This window comes from Macrobrachium nipponense, chromosome 1 (genome assembly GCF_015104395.2).
Source record: "Macrobrachium nipponense isolate FS-2020 chromosome 1, ASM1510439v2, whole genome shotgun sequence".
Taxonomy (NCBI): Eukaryota; Metazoa; Arthropoda; class Malacostraca; order Decapoda; family Palaemonidae; genus Macrobrachium; species Macrobrachium nipponense.
This window is the reverse complement of record NC_087200.1, coordinates 183,290,160-183,305,351: the sequence shown is the minus strand read 5'-3', so window position 1 is coordinate 183,305,351 and position 15,192 is coordinate 183,290,160. Positions and strand designations below refer to the sequence as shown.

Sequence of the window (15,192 nt, the reverse complement as noted above, 5' to 3'; positions counted from 1 at the left end):
AGTTATTGACCAACAAGAAAGAATATCTTGCCATTATTTTTCCGCAGCATGCCAGTTGTGAAACCCATTTTCGTTTAGAAATCTTGAGATGTAAAAAAGGAGGCACCTGTATCGTGGCTGATTGAAAGCTCGAGCCTCATTCCATGAACTGCTCAGAATGAAAGTGTCTTTGAATACTTCCAACTTTCAGATACTCTTTGATGTCCACCATGAACTGTCAATGATCCATAGATAGGGAAATCTTGTCTGTTGTTGTTACTAGGTTTCATATATCGTAGTAAATCGTTAATTTAACTGAGACTTTTTGTTGCTCTAAATTGTATACAGCATAGATTTATCTGACTTTTAGCACACTGTGATTTTTATAGTTTCTGGTGTAAGGTCAATTATGTCCCCCATTTTTATGTGGTTTTCAGGATGCGTACAAGCTTGCTAATCATTATGGTTTTCCATTGAGCTTCCTAGAGTATTAGAAGTGTTCACAAATTAATATTGTCAGCACCTACAGTATTAGCAGTTCAGTTGACGCACTCTCATGGGAGATCATCGTTACTAAGCTTGTACGAAATCCCCGGGGACGAGTATAATAAATTGTTATTGAAAATGGCCTTGAAGGCTTTGCCTGCCCATGTTAATTTGCCCTCATACTATTCTCTTATTGGCTATATTTCTTCCCCTCCACACACGTCCGCCAGTAGCACCCAAAGGCACGTCCACGCCCGCCAAATACCCGAAACCCCTGAGCTTGGGTGGGTGGGCATACCGCTGTGTGTATGTCTATCAGGTCTGCTATAAAAATCCCTGTCTTTTTAGTTCGCAGCATATTAGCATAGTCTAACCCCTTATCTCACACTCACTCACTCACTAAGGCAGCATACACAGAGAGACTCAATGCTGGGTTTTCGAATTGACGTTCTGTTGCATGTTACAGTCACCAAAAAAGTACTTATAGCTACATCCAGACATTGGGCATTAGACTACTGCAGTTTCAAAAGGTCCCCCAGCAGCTGCGGGCGATAAGCAGTTGACTGAAGTGGCTCTGGAATGTTCTTTCACCAGTATTTTGTGCTCTTCTTTTTCATCTCCCAAAGTAATGTTTTTGTTGACTCTTTACTACCTGTTTTTGCCTCTTCAGTCAAAGGAGCCTTACGTATGTTTATCTTCAGTGTCCAGACCTTGCTGCTTACTGGCCTCCTGGTGTATAATGAAACTTATGGGAGGAAAATCTTCATAGTTGACTGATTTTCATTGTAACGAAAAGGGGTTTCATCATAAGTAATGTACAGCCTAGTTCCAGTTCAGTTTTGAAGGGAGGCACATTTCAAGGAATTATGACGACTGCCGTAGACTTTTTCTTTCTGGAGAGTTTAAAAGCATATTCACCATAACAAATGATGTTGCTGTTAAATGTTTCAAACATTTATCTTGAACATGCGCAAAGAATTCTGTCCATGTATAAAATCACGAAGCATTGCCAGGTTTATTACGGTATCAATTAAAAGGAAAGTAAAGATAAATTTGATTCGTTATTGAACTACAATTTCAGTTTCAACTTTGGAATTTGGTGAAACCTAATTTAAAAGATCACAAAATAAGACATCTGATGGGATGGTTGATAGAGAGATTGCTTGCAAACCAGAAGCCAGATGGAATTAAAGCGCAACTCTTCAGTGACATAAGATATCTCAAAACATTGATAACAGTGATAAAGGAAGTTTTACGGACATGACTAAACATCATGAAAGAAATATGATACTTGTTATTTGTATATGAGAATCATTGCTCTAAGCATGAGCTACAATAATGCATATTGAGTTTGGATCAGAATAAAGTAAAAAAAGCATGAACAAGGCATATCTAGACAGCATGAATCACTGTAATATTATCACCACTGGGCATGCGCCAGAACTTATTTATTTATTTATTTATTTTTATTTATTTATTGTTATTTATTTTATTTTTTTTTATTTTTTTTTTTTTTTTTTTTTTTGAGAATAGAGAGAGTGCCGTAGCAGTGACGTCGCGGGCCACCTGGCTGTTTTCTCTCCGTAATGAAAAGGTCAGGGTTTAATCGCCGTGAACTCGTTATATAGGGACGTTCGCTCCTTAGAGGACCCATATGATGTGATATAAAATATGCTGCTTAGTTGTCGTTTAATTTCTTTTATAATCAACAAGTATTTTTTTACATCTACTATTGCATGAATTTGTATTTTTATCATTCAAAATATATGTATCTCAATGCTACTTTCCTCTATTAACGATTTTCTGCCCGTTTCAAATTCGGTCCCATTCACCTCTTACGGAGCGAAAACAGACGAAGTGGGCCTGGGAGCGGTGGTGATTGCGTCACACTGCGGTACTTCTGTATATAGGTGTCAATGATTCTCAGGAATTTGGATCAGTATCATTATTAATGGATCTCAATACCTAAACTGACTTTTGTGAGGAAATCTCCATCATCTTGCCAATTGAAGACTGAAGATGGTTAAAAAAGGCGAACAACAAAAACAATTCCTAAATCTGTAGGGAAAAAGTTCCACACGCGGTCTGGAGAAAGTTGATAACGTATAGATGCATATCTCTTTCGAGGTTGCCATGAGTCTTGTCTGTCATGCCCAAAACAACCTTGGCACAAATTCTAGAGGCAACATAAGTAGACATTAGCAAACCTGAGGAGTCAAAAATCATCCTCCGGGTCTTCTTCTGCGTCCAGAAAGTGACCTGCACTGAACGCCCTCTTCTCGAACTTGTTTGAGGAAGTCAACCGTGCTGAGTTACCCGTAAATATTTTTTTAAGTTTCTTCTTAAACAGTGGAATCAATTTATACAGTATTCTAGCTCATTATATGTGAAACTGAGACTTTGTTACGCGAAATAAGATGCAGAATTTAGAGCAGCATAAAAAGGCCACATATATACGAGTATATCTAACAGACTCACGAGGAAGAATAAAACAAGAAAGAGAGCCGTTTCACAAGCAAATAGCCCCTACTACTACTACTACTACTACGTGAAGTTTGGTGGTTAGGTACACTGGAAATTCCAAAGCTTATTTCTTGTGTCTGTATATCTATCATATTTATCATTCCTACAACTTAATACATGTTAGTGAGTTCATAGAGGATTATCGACCAATTTTACTTACATTGAAATAACATTTTATTAAATCGACCTTTTATGAAATATCTTTAAATTAGATTTCTGTTATGAACTTTTTCTTAAATTGACATTTGATGAATTCTTTCAATTAGACATATTTGAATTTAATACAACCAAAATAAACAGTAATATTAAACCACAAGATAAATTTCGCTCTAAAGACATAAAAAGCATTTTAAGATATTCCCAGTTCCTTTATTACGTCCTGCCTTTTAAAATGACGTTAAAGATCTTAGAATCCCCTCTGCTGGAGCTTCGATCTCGACTCTTCATTCTACTACTCTAACTGGAATGGTCCATATAATCGCTCTTTTTCTATAAATGAGTCTAATTAGGAACTGAGGCCTTACAGTGACGAGCGTATCCGAAACGTGGTTATTAAAATCACATAATACGTATCCGATGAAAAGTGACCACTGTATTCTATAAATACCAGTAGATTCTGTAATCGTTTGAAATACTGCACACAGCTGGAAAACGGTTCCGTTACATAGCCTGGGCCTGTCTGTAGCTACACGTCGCTTAAGTATGAAATCAGTCCGGTTCAACTTTGCATTGAGTAATGCTCAGCCAAATCCACTCGACCCTTTGTCATCATCCAGTGGTCAAGACAATCCTCCGTGTATTTACTATTTACCCGTTAGCAAAAGAAAGGAAAAGAGAAAGGGAGAAAAGTGCTACGACTTTCTGAACGAAGAGACCCGAAGGCTGCATGGCGTATGTATAATGTAGTATGTATACACCTGCATGGTTGCCCCGTCTATAGGAATGTTGGTCAAGTCCTACTTAGAGTACAACCCTTGTCCTCTCCCTTATCTTGGCAGTTCCTTCCTGTACCCTTAGGGAATCCTATTTAAAATGTTTGCTTAATATCCAATGTCCTACTGATCAAGAGCTTCTCGATTCTTGTAATTAAAGAATAATTTTCTTCGAGATAACTGGAAAATTGACGTCTATATTCACACCACCCGTGCATCTGATGTCTTGGCCAGTCCCTTACGTAGCTCCTGACTGGCTGTTGATAAGCCAGTCACAGGGCTGGAAACTCTCAGTGTTTCTCGAGAGTTCACATAGGCAGGATGTATGTTCCACCTCTCTTGAAGGATACGTCTTTCAGAAGTATCCTTCAAGAGGGGTGGAACATGAGAGTTTCCAGCCCTGTGATTGGCTTATCAGCAGCGAATCAGGAACGTCGTAAGGGACTGGCCTACACATTAGATGCATGCCTGATGTGAATCTACTATAATCAGTTCTAATCAGCATCACTGAAACATGTATTTTGACCAGTAACTTTTAAATCTTTTTCTGATAATTCATCTTTGATCCATCGCTTTTAAATCATTTCGCCGGCTGCTCTTCTTGAACATGTCAAATCAGCTAAGTAAATAAAGAAAAAATATATGTGAATTGTCAGCCATTATTTACCGTAAATACTTTTGGATCTTACGCGAAACTTCTTATTATTTTTAATGGCATTGTATCAGTTTAAAATACTCATGTTAAAAGTATTTTGTTATAAAAAAATCCTACATGGAAACCCACACTAAAGTAACGTACCATATAGATATATATGTATATATATATATATTAAATAATTATTATATATTATATATATATATATATATATATACATAATATGTATAATACTTACCGGATAACATTATCTTTTTTAACATGACGTCAGAGCTGATGATTCATGTAAGATTTTATTTTGTTGTTGACTTCAGTCTTCCCGCACGAAAATAAATGAAAAACAATTGCGACCTGTGCGACCTGACCTTCACAAATTTCCCACATAGTCTGGAAGAAGAGAAATCGTCTGAACGTGCGCACACACTCGCACACACACACACACACGTACGCTATATATGTACATATGCATATACATTTATATAGTGTAAATATATATATATATATATATGTGATGTGTGTGTGTGTGTGTGTGTGTGTGTGTGTGTGTGTATGTTTGCCTCTTCCTTATGCTTTGGTTTTACTCTTATGATAAATACATACGTTTTCCATACATCATATACTTACATGTATATATTTCAGTTAGGAAAAAATACGTATCTTTATCTACACTTTTGGATATACATTATATAGATATATATAAAGAATATATATACGTGTGTGTGGGTGTATATTAATACATTCTCATATCTATATATATATATATATAATATATATATAGTATATATATTATATATATATATATAATATATATATAATATATTAAGATACGTCCTTTTTAAAGAAAGACTAGATTAATTCTTTAAAGGTAAAGCACTTGATTCATTACTTGCACAGCGGAAGAGAAGAGCGCAGATTAAATGACTGTGCAGTAATCCTTGCACCGGAAACAAACAAAAACAAAAAAAGTTATATCCGCGGGGCCCCACACAAAGGGCAAAGGTCAGCCGAGCGAGAACAGATAAAACCCGCAAACGATCAAGAAGCTGTGGGTATTTTTCCACTTGCGGGACGGACCAGTTGCACTATCCATCCTCTTGCGTTCGGTTTCGAGTACAATCATTGACATATTCGTGGTAATTGTGAATAAATTAGAATGCGATTCGCATCCGTCAACTCGAACGTCTGTGAATACATTAACCTTCAGTGCTTTGTGTACGATAAGAAAGGCGTAAGTTTTCCTCCTGAATTAACAGTTTCACGTAGCTGTATTTTTTCGAGTTTCTATTTACTTCTGTATTTGGTAATACATTGTTATTTCTATGCACTTCATGTTCATCTTAATTGCTGGAGTGCGTAAGGGTGAAAATATTGCGCGCTGAAAACGTGGTATAAATTTGAGCTTCCAGCCTAGAAGTTGGATAGACAAGTCACCGGTAGCCATTTCTAAATACTACGCTTACTCCGCGCGTGTCTGTCGACATGGCTTATAACGATGAGCAAATGACGACCCCAAAACAGATGAGAAATAACTGTAAATAATGGTAAAGTTATTCTGCACATTGTAACAAAGCTGTCATAGAAGCTCTTCAGTTACCCTACCTATTCCTGCGTCATCCTCCCTGTAAAGACCCTTGGTAGGAGTTGGCCAGTCCATTTCAAGATTCCTTGTCTCTGAAGACCTGCCTGCCTGAACATTCTCGCACATCTTAACGGATACTGGTGTATGTTGCAAATTTAAAAACATGGTCCATTTGCTTGTGTGTCTCACCAACGGTAACATTGCATTGTGGATGATAACAGTATATGAATTTGTGCATGTGTATGCATGTGGTAAGTCGACCACTGATATACTAGTTTGATTACTAACAATTATAGGCAGTTGATGTTATTCCCTGACATAGTCTTGTTAACTAGTCACCCTAGTATGTTGTGCAGTAGGTTGAATGTTATGCAACATTGATGTGGTAAATAATGATAAATAGTAGTTGAGGTAAAAAAAAATTTTTTTTGTTTCAGTAAGAAAATTGGTCTTCCAATTGTTTAAAAGTCTCTTGCACACTAGAAAAAGAAACCTACAGTGTTTAGTGAATATCATTACCATATGTTAAGAAAGTGTTGTGTAACATAGCCACACAGGAAACAATCTTTGTTACACTGATGAGTAAGAGATTTTCAAGTTGGTAGCTACACTTCAGAAACACTTCTCTGAAATGTACTACAAAGGGTCATATCCAGGGAAGAACTGGAGCCTCAGTTCCCAATGCCTTCAGCATTTTGACTCGTGTTCAAAGCTTGCAGCAGAATATTCCTTCACCAGTGGACAAGAAATTGTTATTCCAGATGATTCTGGAGGGCTGTGGCAGTGTTCCAGTAGAGGGGGGGGGGGGATAGTGGCATATTCTGTACATACACGAACACTGGTGTGGAGATAGAAATGTACTTTGTGTTATCGTCAGCATGGGAGTTACATAGACAGTTTCAGGAGTGTGTACCCAACACCAGTGAAAAGTAGAACTAGACCATTAAGTGTTAGATGATAGACTTAAGGTCAAATCAGTGATAAGATATAATATACTCTACTGTTCTTCTTCCTGATATATAGAAAGTATCAATGATTATTCTCTCGTTTACTCTAAGTCCTAATTTTATATTTTATCATCACTTTATGCATTTATTGTACTTTTGACATCTCATACAGCTGTCATGTTTTGTATAAAGGACCTTTTTTTCTCTCTGGTGTTGACATTCAAAGTTGTTTCATTTCTGCTTGTGCTTATCATTTTTCCTTTAAGACAAATTTCTACCAGAGTGGCTTTAGCAGACAGTTATCCACTTCCATTTTTATCTTGAGATTTTGAACCTGTTATTTTTTAACGAATTTTTACCAAGCTTTTTATTCCTATTCCTTAACCGTTCTTTCTTCTAGTTTTTCGTCTTTCTCTGATGTTATTTTCCTGAATTTTATGCTCATTCTAATCTGTTTCCATGCTGTCAGTGTGTTCATTGCTTTGTCTCTGCTTTGTCTTTTAGGATAGCACGTCGACGTCATTCCAAATATGCCTTGACGAGTTCTCAATCATTGCAGGACGGGACTTACGGAGGCCGCCTGAAGAAGAAGAGAAGGTCCTCGTGGCGTCGTGAGAGGAGGTCCACCTCTGACCACTACTATCGCGACCTCTCCGCGCAGAGTCACAGGGAGAGGAAGTCGCTGAAAATGTCACTCAAGATCATTAAGTGTTCCGGCAAATCGAACAAAACAACCAACTTATAACAATGGCTCACTGCCTGTCTTGGTTCTTGAAAAAGTTACCGCTCCAGCATCATCATCGCACTGACTGGTCCAGTGAAGCGAAACCTAAGGAATTGCTTCGATCAAGAGTTCCAACCAATGTTGGCGTCTGGTGGTTTATATTGTGTTTGTTGTCAGTGGTGTTCTTAAGCAGGTTACGGAATCTTCAGACGAACTTTGTTCACAGTGGGTATTACAAAGGTTTTGATCCAGCACCTAATCCTTTATAAATTAGGATCTGGATCTGGTTTTATAGGAAGGGTCAGAAAAGCAAGTGGAATGAAAGTCTGGATCTGGTTTTATAGGAAGAGTCAGAAAAGTAAGTGGAATGAAAGTCTGGATCTGGTTTTATAGGAGAAGTCAGAAAAGTAAGTGGAATGAAAGTCATATACTGAGCACCAGAGCAGTAAAAACTTTGAATACTGTAGATCATTCCTGAAAGTTAAGAAAGTATAGCTCTGATATGATTCCCTTTCTGATGAGAAGACTAACGTGGACCAGGAGTTTACTTACGATGCCTCAGAGTATATATATATTTCAGCATGAAACAATTTTCCTCTTTATTTATTATATATGCTGGTCTGTGTGATGTTGATTTTCAAACTGTTCATCAAGATCCCTAGATTGATAGAGTATATAAATGCAGCAGGAGAATAATTCCTTTCTTCATTTATTGAGAACATTTGGCCAGTCTTCCTTTGCTAAGAGCCAAGACATCATCATAACAACATTTTAAGCAGTGACCTGGTTTAGTGGCAGCAGTGTATTATTAGATATAAACATATAAATATATATAAATATATATATTTTCATTATACTTTTTCATACAATAGACAAAGACTTTTTTGCAAGTGGAAGGGACTCCTCTTAGGGGAAACAAGGATTGCTGTGACAGAATCTTATCACTACAACTATTATAGACCTCTCACGTCACCACTTTCCCCGGCAGTAGACCCTCTTTGAGATGGTCGTCTTCTTGATCTTTCTTATTCTAAGCAAAGCTTAGGTACTAATCTCAGCTTGCTACATCTCTCCCATAGAAGAGGATTTAATAGATAGAATGATTTTTTTCTTCATACTTTCTGCAATCCTTATAGCTGATGGTATGTCAAGACTTCACAACTGTCAAATGGGACGATTTTCCAGTTCTCATGGCCCAGTATGCAAGACCACAGAAAGTTAGTTTCGTCGACAGATCCATTTCTTAGAAAAACAAGCCAACTCATTCCATAGACTGATAAGGATAGTTCCCCTTATCAGTGCCCATACGTTGCCATGCATGAAAGGTACGCACTGTATAATATACAATATACAGTGCCGCACTTCCTCCCCTCTAAGTCTCATGCCAGAGCCAGTGACCCTTCTATGATACTTGCAGTGAAAGTGATACAGGATCCACAGTTTTTATATATGCTCCCTCTCGAGACAAAAAGTTTGTAGCTACTGTATTTTCAAATATGCCTGAAAATATTTCCTGGTTTACCACCTTTTGTAGTAGGCTATTTTAGATATACCTTGTTCCTCAAAATTGCCTGCTTCTATCATTAGCATTTTGCATAAAAGTTTTTTATTAGAATTTCAAGGTACATTTTTAGGTGAGACTTTTATATTTCATGTGGGGACTGTCCAGTGGTGGAAAGTGACTCTAAATGTATCATTGCGATGTTTCGTTGCAAGCAGCTTTATGTAGGATCGAAATACTTTGTCAATGTTGGTTATCAGAGTTTTAACATACAGTATTGGATTAGTTCAACTAATGCGTTATCAACCATCATAGATAAGACTTGATGATGAATCTTTTTCGTCAAAATGAACTGTAATCTTGACTGCTCGTCTATCAGCAGTTATTTAGATGCTATGTATTTTCTGTTTTAAATAATAAGTAAAGCATGGAAATTGATAAGATCAACAAGCGTTTTCTTCAAAAATGCTGTAGAAGAGGGGATTATTAATGCTATGCTATATTGAACCAAAGTCAAAATTGTACTCGACATCAGATTCAGAGGGAATTGTTGTTGCCTTCGTAAATAGAGATATGAGAACATGCAAGAAAACACGAAAACAAAAAAGGAGCAGAAAAAAGAAATTTCCGGCACTTCTGTTGTGATTACATAAAGATACAGTAATAAGAGCTGCAGGAAAGTAAAGTGACTGAAAGAAGCGCAAATGAGGCATACCCTTACTTTTCCTACAGTAAGTTTTAGATTCCTGCATTAGAGTTTATTATGTGAAAGGATGAGATACTCCGGAGAAATAAGATCCACACGTAACAGGATTTTGCCTATGAACTGCAATGGCAGAGATTGTGCCTCATTGAATAATCTCAAAGCTGCTGCTGCTTTCCATATATGAGAATATTCCGTGTAAATACTCAAGAGGTACGGCAGTCACTTCTTTGATATTTTGTAACTGAAAATGGATGCCTTTTAAACCAACTGGCAATTTAGTTTTACTCCAGCCACAGAGCACTCCATGTACAGCATTTAAAAAATGTGATTTACACATAACTGTAAAGTTTTATGATACAGTATAGTTTTACCATAGGTCTGTAGCCTAAGTGAATGACTGACGAGAACTGAGTAAGGTGAAAAATGAGATTTTTGAACTGATAATAGAGATAATTATGACGACTCGAATCTGTATACTTTATTTCGAACAATGCACAATTTGGTAATGTTAAGATACCGACGATTAGCTTTCTAAGATACTGAAAATTCCATTAAAACATCTTATCAGATGTCACCAAGATTTCACTTATGTGCCTCCCAGTAATATATTTTTATATGTACTTATTTTCCCAAATAATGATTCTTTTTCGAGGAACTTATCAAAATGGTGCCAGACTATAAAAGATGTTAATTTGACGCACATATACAAAGCATAATTTTTCTCTTCAGTAGAAATAATGGAACACCTACACCAAAACTTTATGGTCCTTTATTTGTACTTGCCATGATAGATTATTGTATGGTCTAAGAAATGGAACGAATTCTTTCTTTTTATAGAAAGACGGTAGATTGATGTACCAACCAGAGCTCGGTAACTGCTAAGATTATTTTTCTTCTAACAGAACCAGTCCCCAGCTGAGGAAGGGGTCAGTTTGGTACCATTCATATGTTTCACCTCTTACATTTGTATGTATGAATATCATTTTTTGTAGGCTTGCATTTGATTGTCAAGTTGTCATTTCATGTTTATTTGATGGTAACAATGCATGCATATTGTAAAGTGCTTACAAATGCTACTTAGAAATGAAGCATAGATGGGAGGTATACAAGTGTTAGCATTTACCCAAAGGTCCCTTTTGGGACGAATAAATATAAGAAAAAATACGAAATTGAACAGTGATCATAATACACACTATGCATTCTTAAGATATTTGTTTTAGCTGTTTCAAGGGACATTGCAAAGAGATTTATTATGATTATGATTATGGTAGATTTAAGAACTCGTCTGACACCTGCCTCCAGGGCCTCACGGTGGTCGTGGATATGTGAACTTGATGGTGTTACTATGTAAGCTGTAGTTTATACATGTGCACTTATAATCTATGATATATATATATATATTAAGATAAGATTGACTTCTGTACTAAATCATATGTATGTGGCGTCTCCAAACTGTGCATACATATACTTGTATATATACATATATGCTAGTATAACCAAGCCTTACCTGCACCATTACTCCATCAATATCTTAACCTAGCCAGAGAGCGGCGGTTGTACGTCTGTGTAGCTCTATGTTCTCTTTCAGTGTTTGGTTCTTTTAGATGCAGCTCCTCCTTACCTGGGGTTAACATTTTGATGGAGGAAGACTAGCCCACCTAAGTCTCCCTGGGATTATGGTCAAGTGATACTTAACTGTTGATTTGTCTTTTTCTACTGGAGATGGGTTTTAAGGTGTTGCAGTTACTGAGGGAAGAACCTTTACTTCTTTTCCACACGGAAGCAAGGCCCTTTTCTGACTACCTACTTCCATGAATCCGAAGAAAAACCACCCTTACTGACAAACTTTAAGATGAAAGCTTTTGAGGGAACGAGGCGTCAGTTTTTCAGTGATATATATCCGAGTCATTTATTTGAGTAAGAAGTAATGCTGTTGGAATTTCGAATGAAAGAGGGTGCTCTGGTTTGCCAGATGTGACAGTTGACATTTGTGTAGATTTTGCTATGGTAGCGCTAGCTGAGTGTTTTCAATACAGGAGGATCTGTGTATCCTTCATGACCTTCATGATGACAAACTTAGGTCAGTTTAACCATAGTCTTCATACACGAGAAAGAGATTTAGGTCATGGTTTTTGTGAGTGTAATTGAGAAATGAATTTGTTTGTTTGAAAAGTCTGATATTTGTGCAAAACACCATTCCTTTGATAAATGGTGTATCTTTCCATTCTGTGGAGTAATGCATTGAATTACTTTTAATCTGACGTTAATATTGTTTCTTAGAGACTATAGAGATTTACCTTTGTCAAAGTCACTTCACTCACTGTACTTCTAATAAAGATTTTTTTTTGTAGACATGCCAATATGTGACTCTTTTGTTGAGTAAAAACAAAACTGGAGAGGTTTTTTTTTAAATTATAAAATCAGATTGAAAGAAATTTCATGTTGAAAGTGATATTTTCAAAATCTTAATTAAGTTGCATGGTGTGACCAGCAGAGGCATAATGTAACGAATTTTATATATCTTATATACCTTCTATCAAACTTTCTATGTTTGATTAAAGAAAAGTTATTTACATTAGGTGTAGTGAAACTGTTGGGCAAATGTTTTTAAAATCTTCCTGATATATCTATAAACTTTCCTTTAAATTAGGAACGTCCTTCGAAGCTGAAATTGATTGTATTTGTTGCATATTTAGAAAGACTTTATGGCGCTGGCTATCCAATGAAAGTTACTGAGTATTTTAAACTTAACTTCATATTTGTATGGTTTTTATTATATTCTTGTGGATAATCAAGTCCAACAATAGAAAAATCAAGCTTTGGTTATTTCAAGTTATGTATACTAAATTACGCATGGTCTTCCTCACTATATATGCGTTCATATGCTAAATTTTTCAAGTTGTGCTTTGTCTCTGCAGATAATATGAAATTGCCAAATAAGGGCAAATAAGAGGAGGATACAGGATGGATATCTTTCCTGAATAGTCCTACGTACTGACTACCAAGAAATGTATATGTAAGCATATGTCATCCTTTGTGCTGACTGACGCGGCCTTACAGGATATGGAAAAGGTTATTCATCTTGCTCTTGTACCAAGAATGAGTGTTGAAAATGGCTCTTTTTTTACTCATTCCCTTACAAATTATATCTGTCTTTAAACGGATATGGGCAAGATATCATATTTCTGAATTACTCATTACATTTCTGTTATTGCCATGGGAACGTGATTTATATGAATAGCAAGCAAGTTGAGGTGTACTTACTACACAAAGTATATCTTACTTGCAGTTTTCCATCTGTATCAGTGAATTGTCTTTTCTTTCTCTTTAGGAAGTAAAATGTGTTCATTCTACGGAATCAGGATTAGGAAGTCATCATATCTTTGATAGAATAAAGATTTTTCCATTTTCAACTCATAATATCAAGTTGGTCTCTAATCCTACTCATTCATTGACTCAGCCATTTAACAACCTGCCCTGGTGAGGTAAAGTTCACGTTTGAAGTTTACTCTCCTCGTTCAGTCGTCACGCGTCGTGTCTACGAGAATGTGTTCTTTCTCTGGTTTATAACTTTACCTAAAAGTTCCCTTCCTCCCTTCTCTCCTTCCCCACACGGTGATTTGTACAGCACCCAATTGATCTCAAATATCTATGTGAAGGGAGCTATATTTTTAAAAGGAATCTGGTGTCTTTGAGGATAATAAATGAGTATTGAAGTTCTTTCGATAAGGGGAAGCCAGGATTCTTACTTGCTGTGTTATAAGCAATTGTTAATTGTTTAAAGCTGACTTGTATTCAATTGAAAGGTTCAAGGATGACACATTTGACACATTATTGAGGCTCCGTACAACTTGCTTTTACAGTTTATCCATTGTATGTAAATAGATCGATGACGATGCTGTCACCTTCACGACTAATCTTTGTGTCATGCAGTGTCAGGACAAAGCCTTAATACTTTAGTAAGCATAGTTGGTTCCCTTTGGATTACAATACGGCACTTAATGGAGGGTGGCACTGCGCTGTTGCAGGAATGTGATAACTTGACATCGTGATCAAGTAAAAAAAAAAAGTAGTGTTGGTGTCTGTTTGTGTGAATGTGCATGTGTCTTTCTGATGACACATGCAGTATATGCAAACTTATAAACTGTGTGGACAAACTTGGGTGCTACAGAATGTCCTACGTAAAACTTTAAAAACTTTAGCCTCAGCTGTGGTGCCTCTCTGTGTAGATCTTTCCAAAATGTTACTTATCAAATAAAAAAAAATATGCAAAATTCCCATCAGTACTGAAATGGAAATTGGTTAACATCTTGAACAAATATGTATATCATGTGAAATTTTATATGTAGCCTACTGAATGTTTTTAAGAAAAAAAATTCCCAGTGGGTTTATTAATGCAGGCTCCACTGTTATCCAAGCAGTTTGCATTTTTCAGTTAGCTCAAGAAAATACTAGGAAAATAAATATGACATAGAAAAGAGACACATGTCAGCACAGTCCAACTTGACATTCAACTAATGACATTGGGAAACTGGTTGTTTGATAGTACTTACTAAGCAGAAAATAAAACCTACACACCTGTAGCCTTTATATAATCAAATGTCACTACTCTGATGAAGCAAATGTGTTTATTATATAATAACTTGTTTGTTACGAGCGAGAATAGGGAGTTTTGTTTTTTTATTTCCATAAATGTTTTGTGAGTTTGTAAGCCCTCTCGTGTGCTGCTTTTTAACGTTATATTCTATATGTTTGCACTACCCTTCATGTGATCTTATGTTCAAGAAAAGAGTTATGACAAGTCATGTGTCCTTTTTCTTATATTTGGTACTGCTCTCTCTCTCTCTCTCTCTCTCTCTCTCTCTCTCTCTCTCTCTCTCTCTCTCTCTCTCTCTCTCTTGTGTTTCTAACATCAGAAATTCTGTTCAAATACAGTAATGTTCATGTCTTCTTGTCAAACTATGTCTCCCACACGATGCTGATTATGAACAGATTTCAAGTGTTTGTTATCATGTCACGTCCATCTTATGTTTTAATGCGATATAATTCATTTTAAAGAATCTGTTTCATTCCAGTGTTCATCTCAGTTAGCTCTTCATACATCGCAACAGCATGTTTTTTAGTGTATGCAAGCTGTCATTATTTCTCACGCATGATTCT

General features: G+C 36.4%; 1 protein-coding gene across 5 annotated transcripts in view; it reads left to right on the top strand.

Annotated features, from left to right (window-relative positions):
- Positions 1-14,941, top strand: part of LOC135219903 (transmembrane protein 117-like) — a 421,293-nt gene extending 406,352 nt beyond the window's left edge. For 2 of the 5 annotated variants that reach the window (XM_064257101.1, XM_064257102.1), the window contains exons 11-12: positions 699-784; positions 7,661-7,850. In XM_064257101.1, the coding sequence (XP_064113171.1) occupies positions 699-784; positions 7,661-7,716 (142 nt within the window). In that variant the 3' untranslated portion in view covers positions 7,717-7,850. Of the gene's footprint in view, positions 1-698; positions 785-7,660 lie in introns of all 5 variants that reach the window. The other 3 variants (XM_064257105.1, XM_064257103.1, XM_064257104.1) reach the window with 3 other exon arrangements.
- The last annotated feature ends 251 nt before the right edge of the window (positions 14,942-15,192 follow it).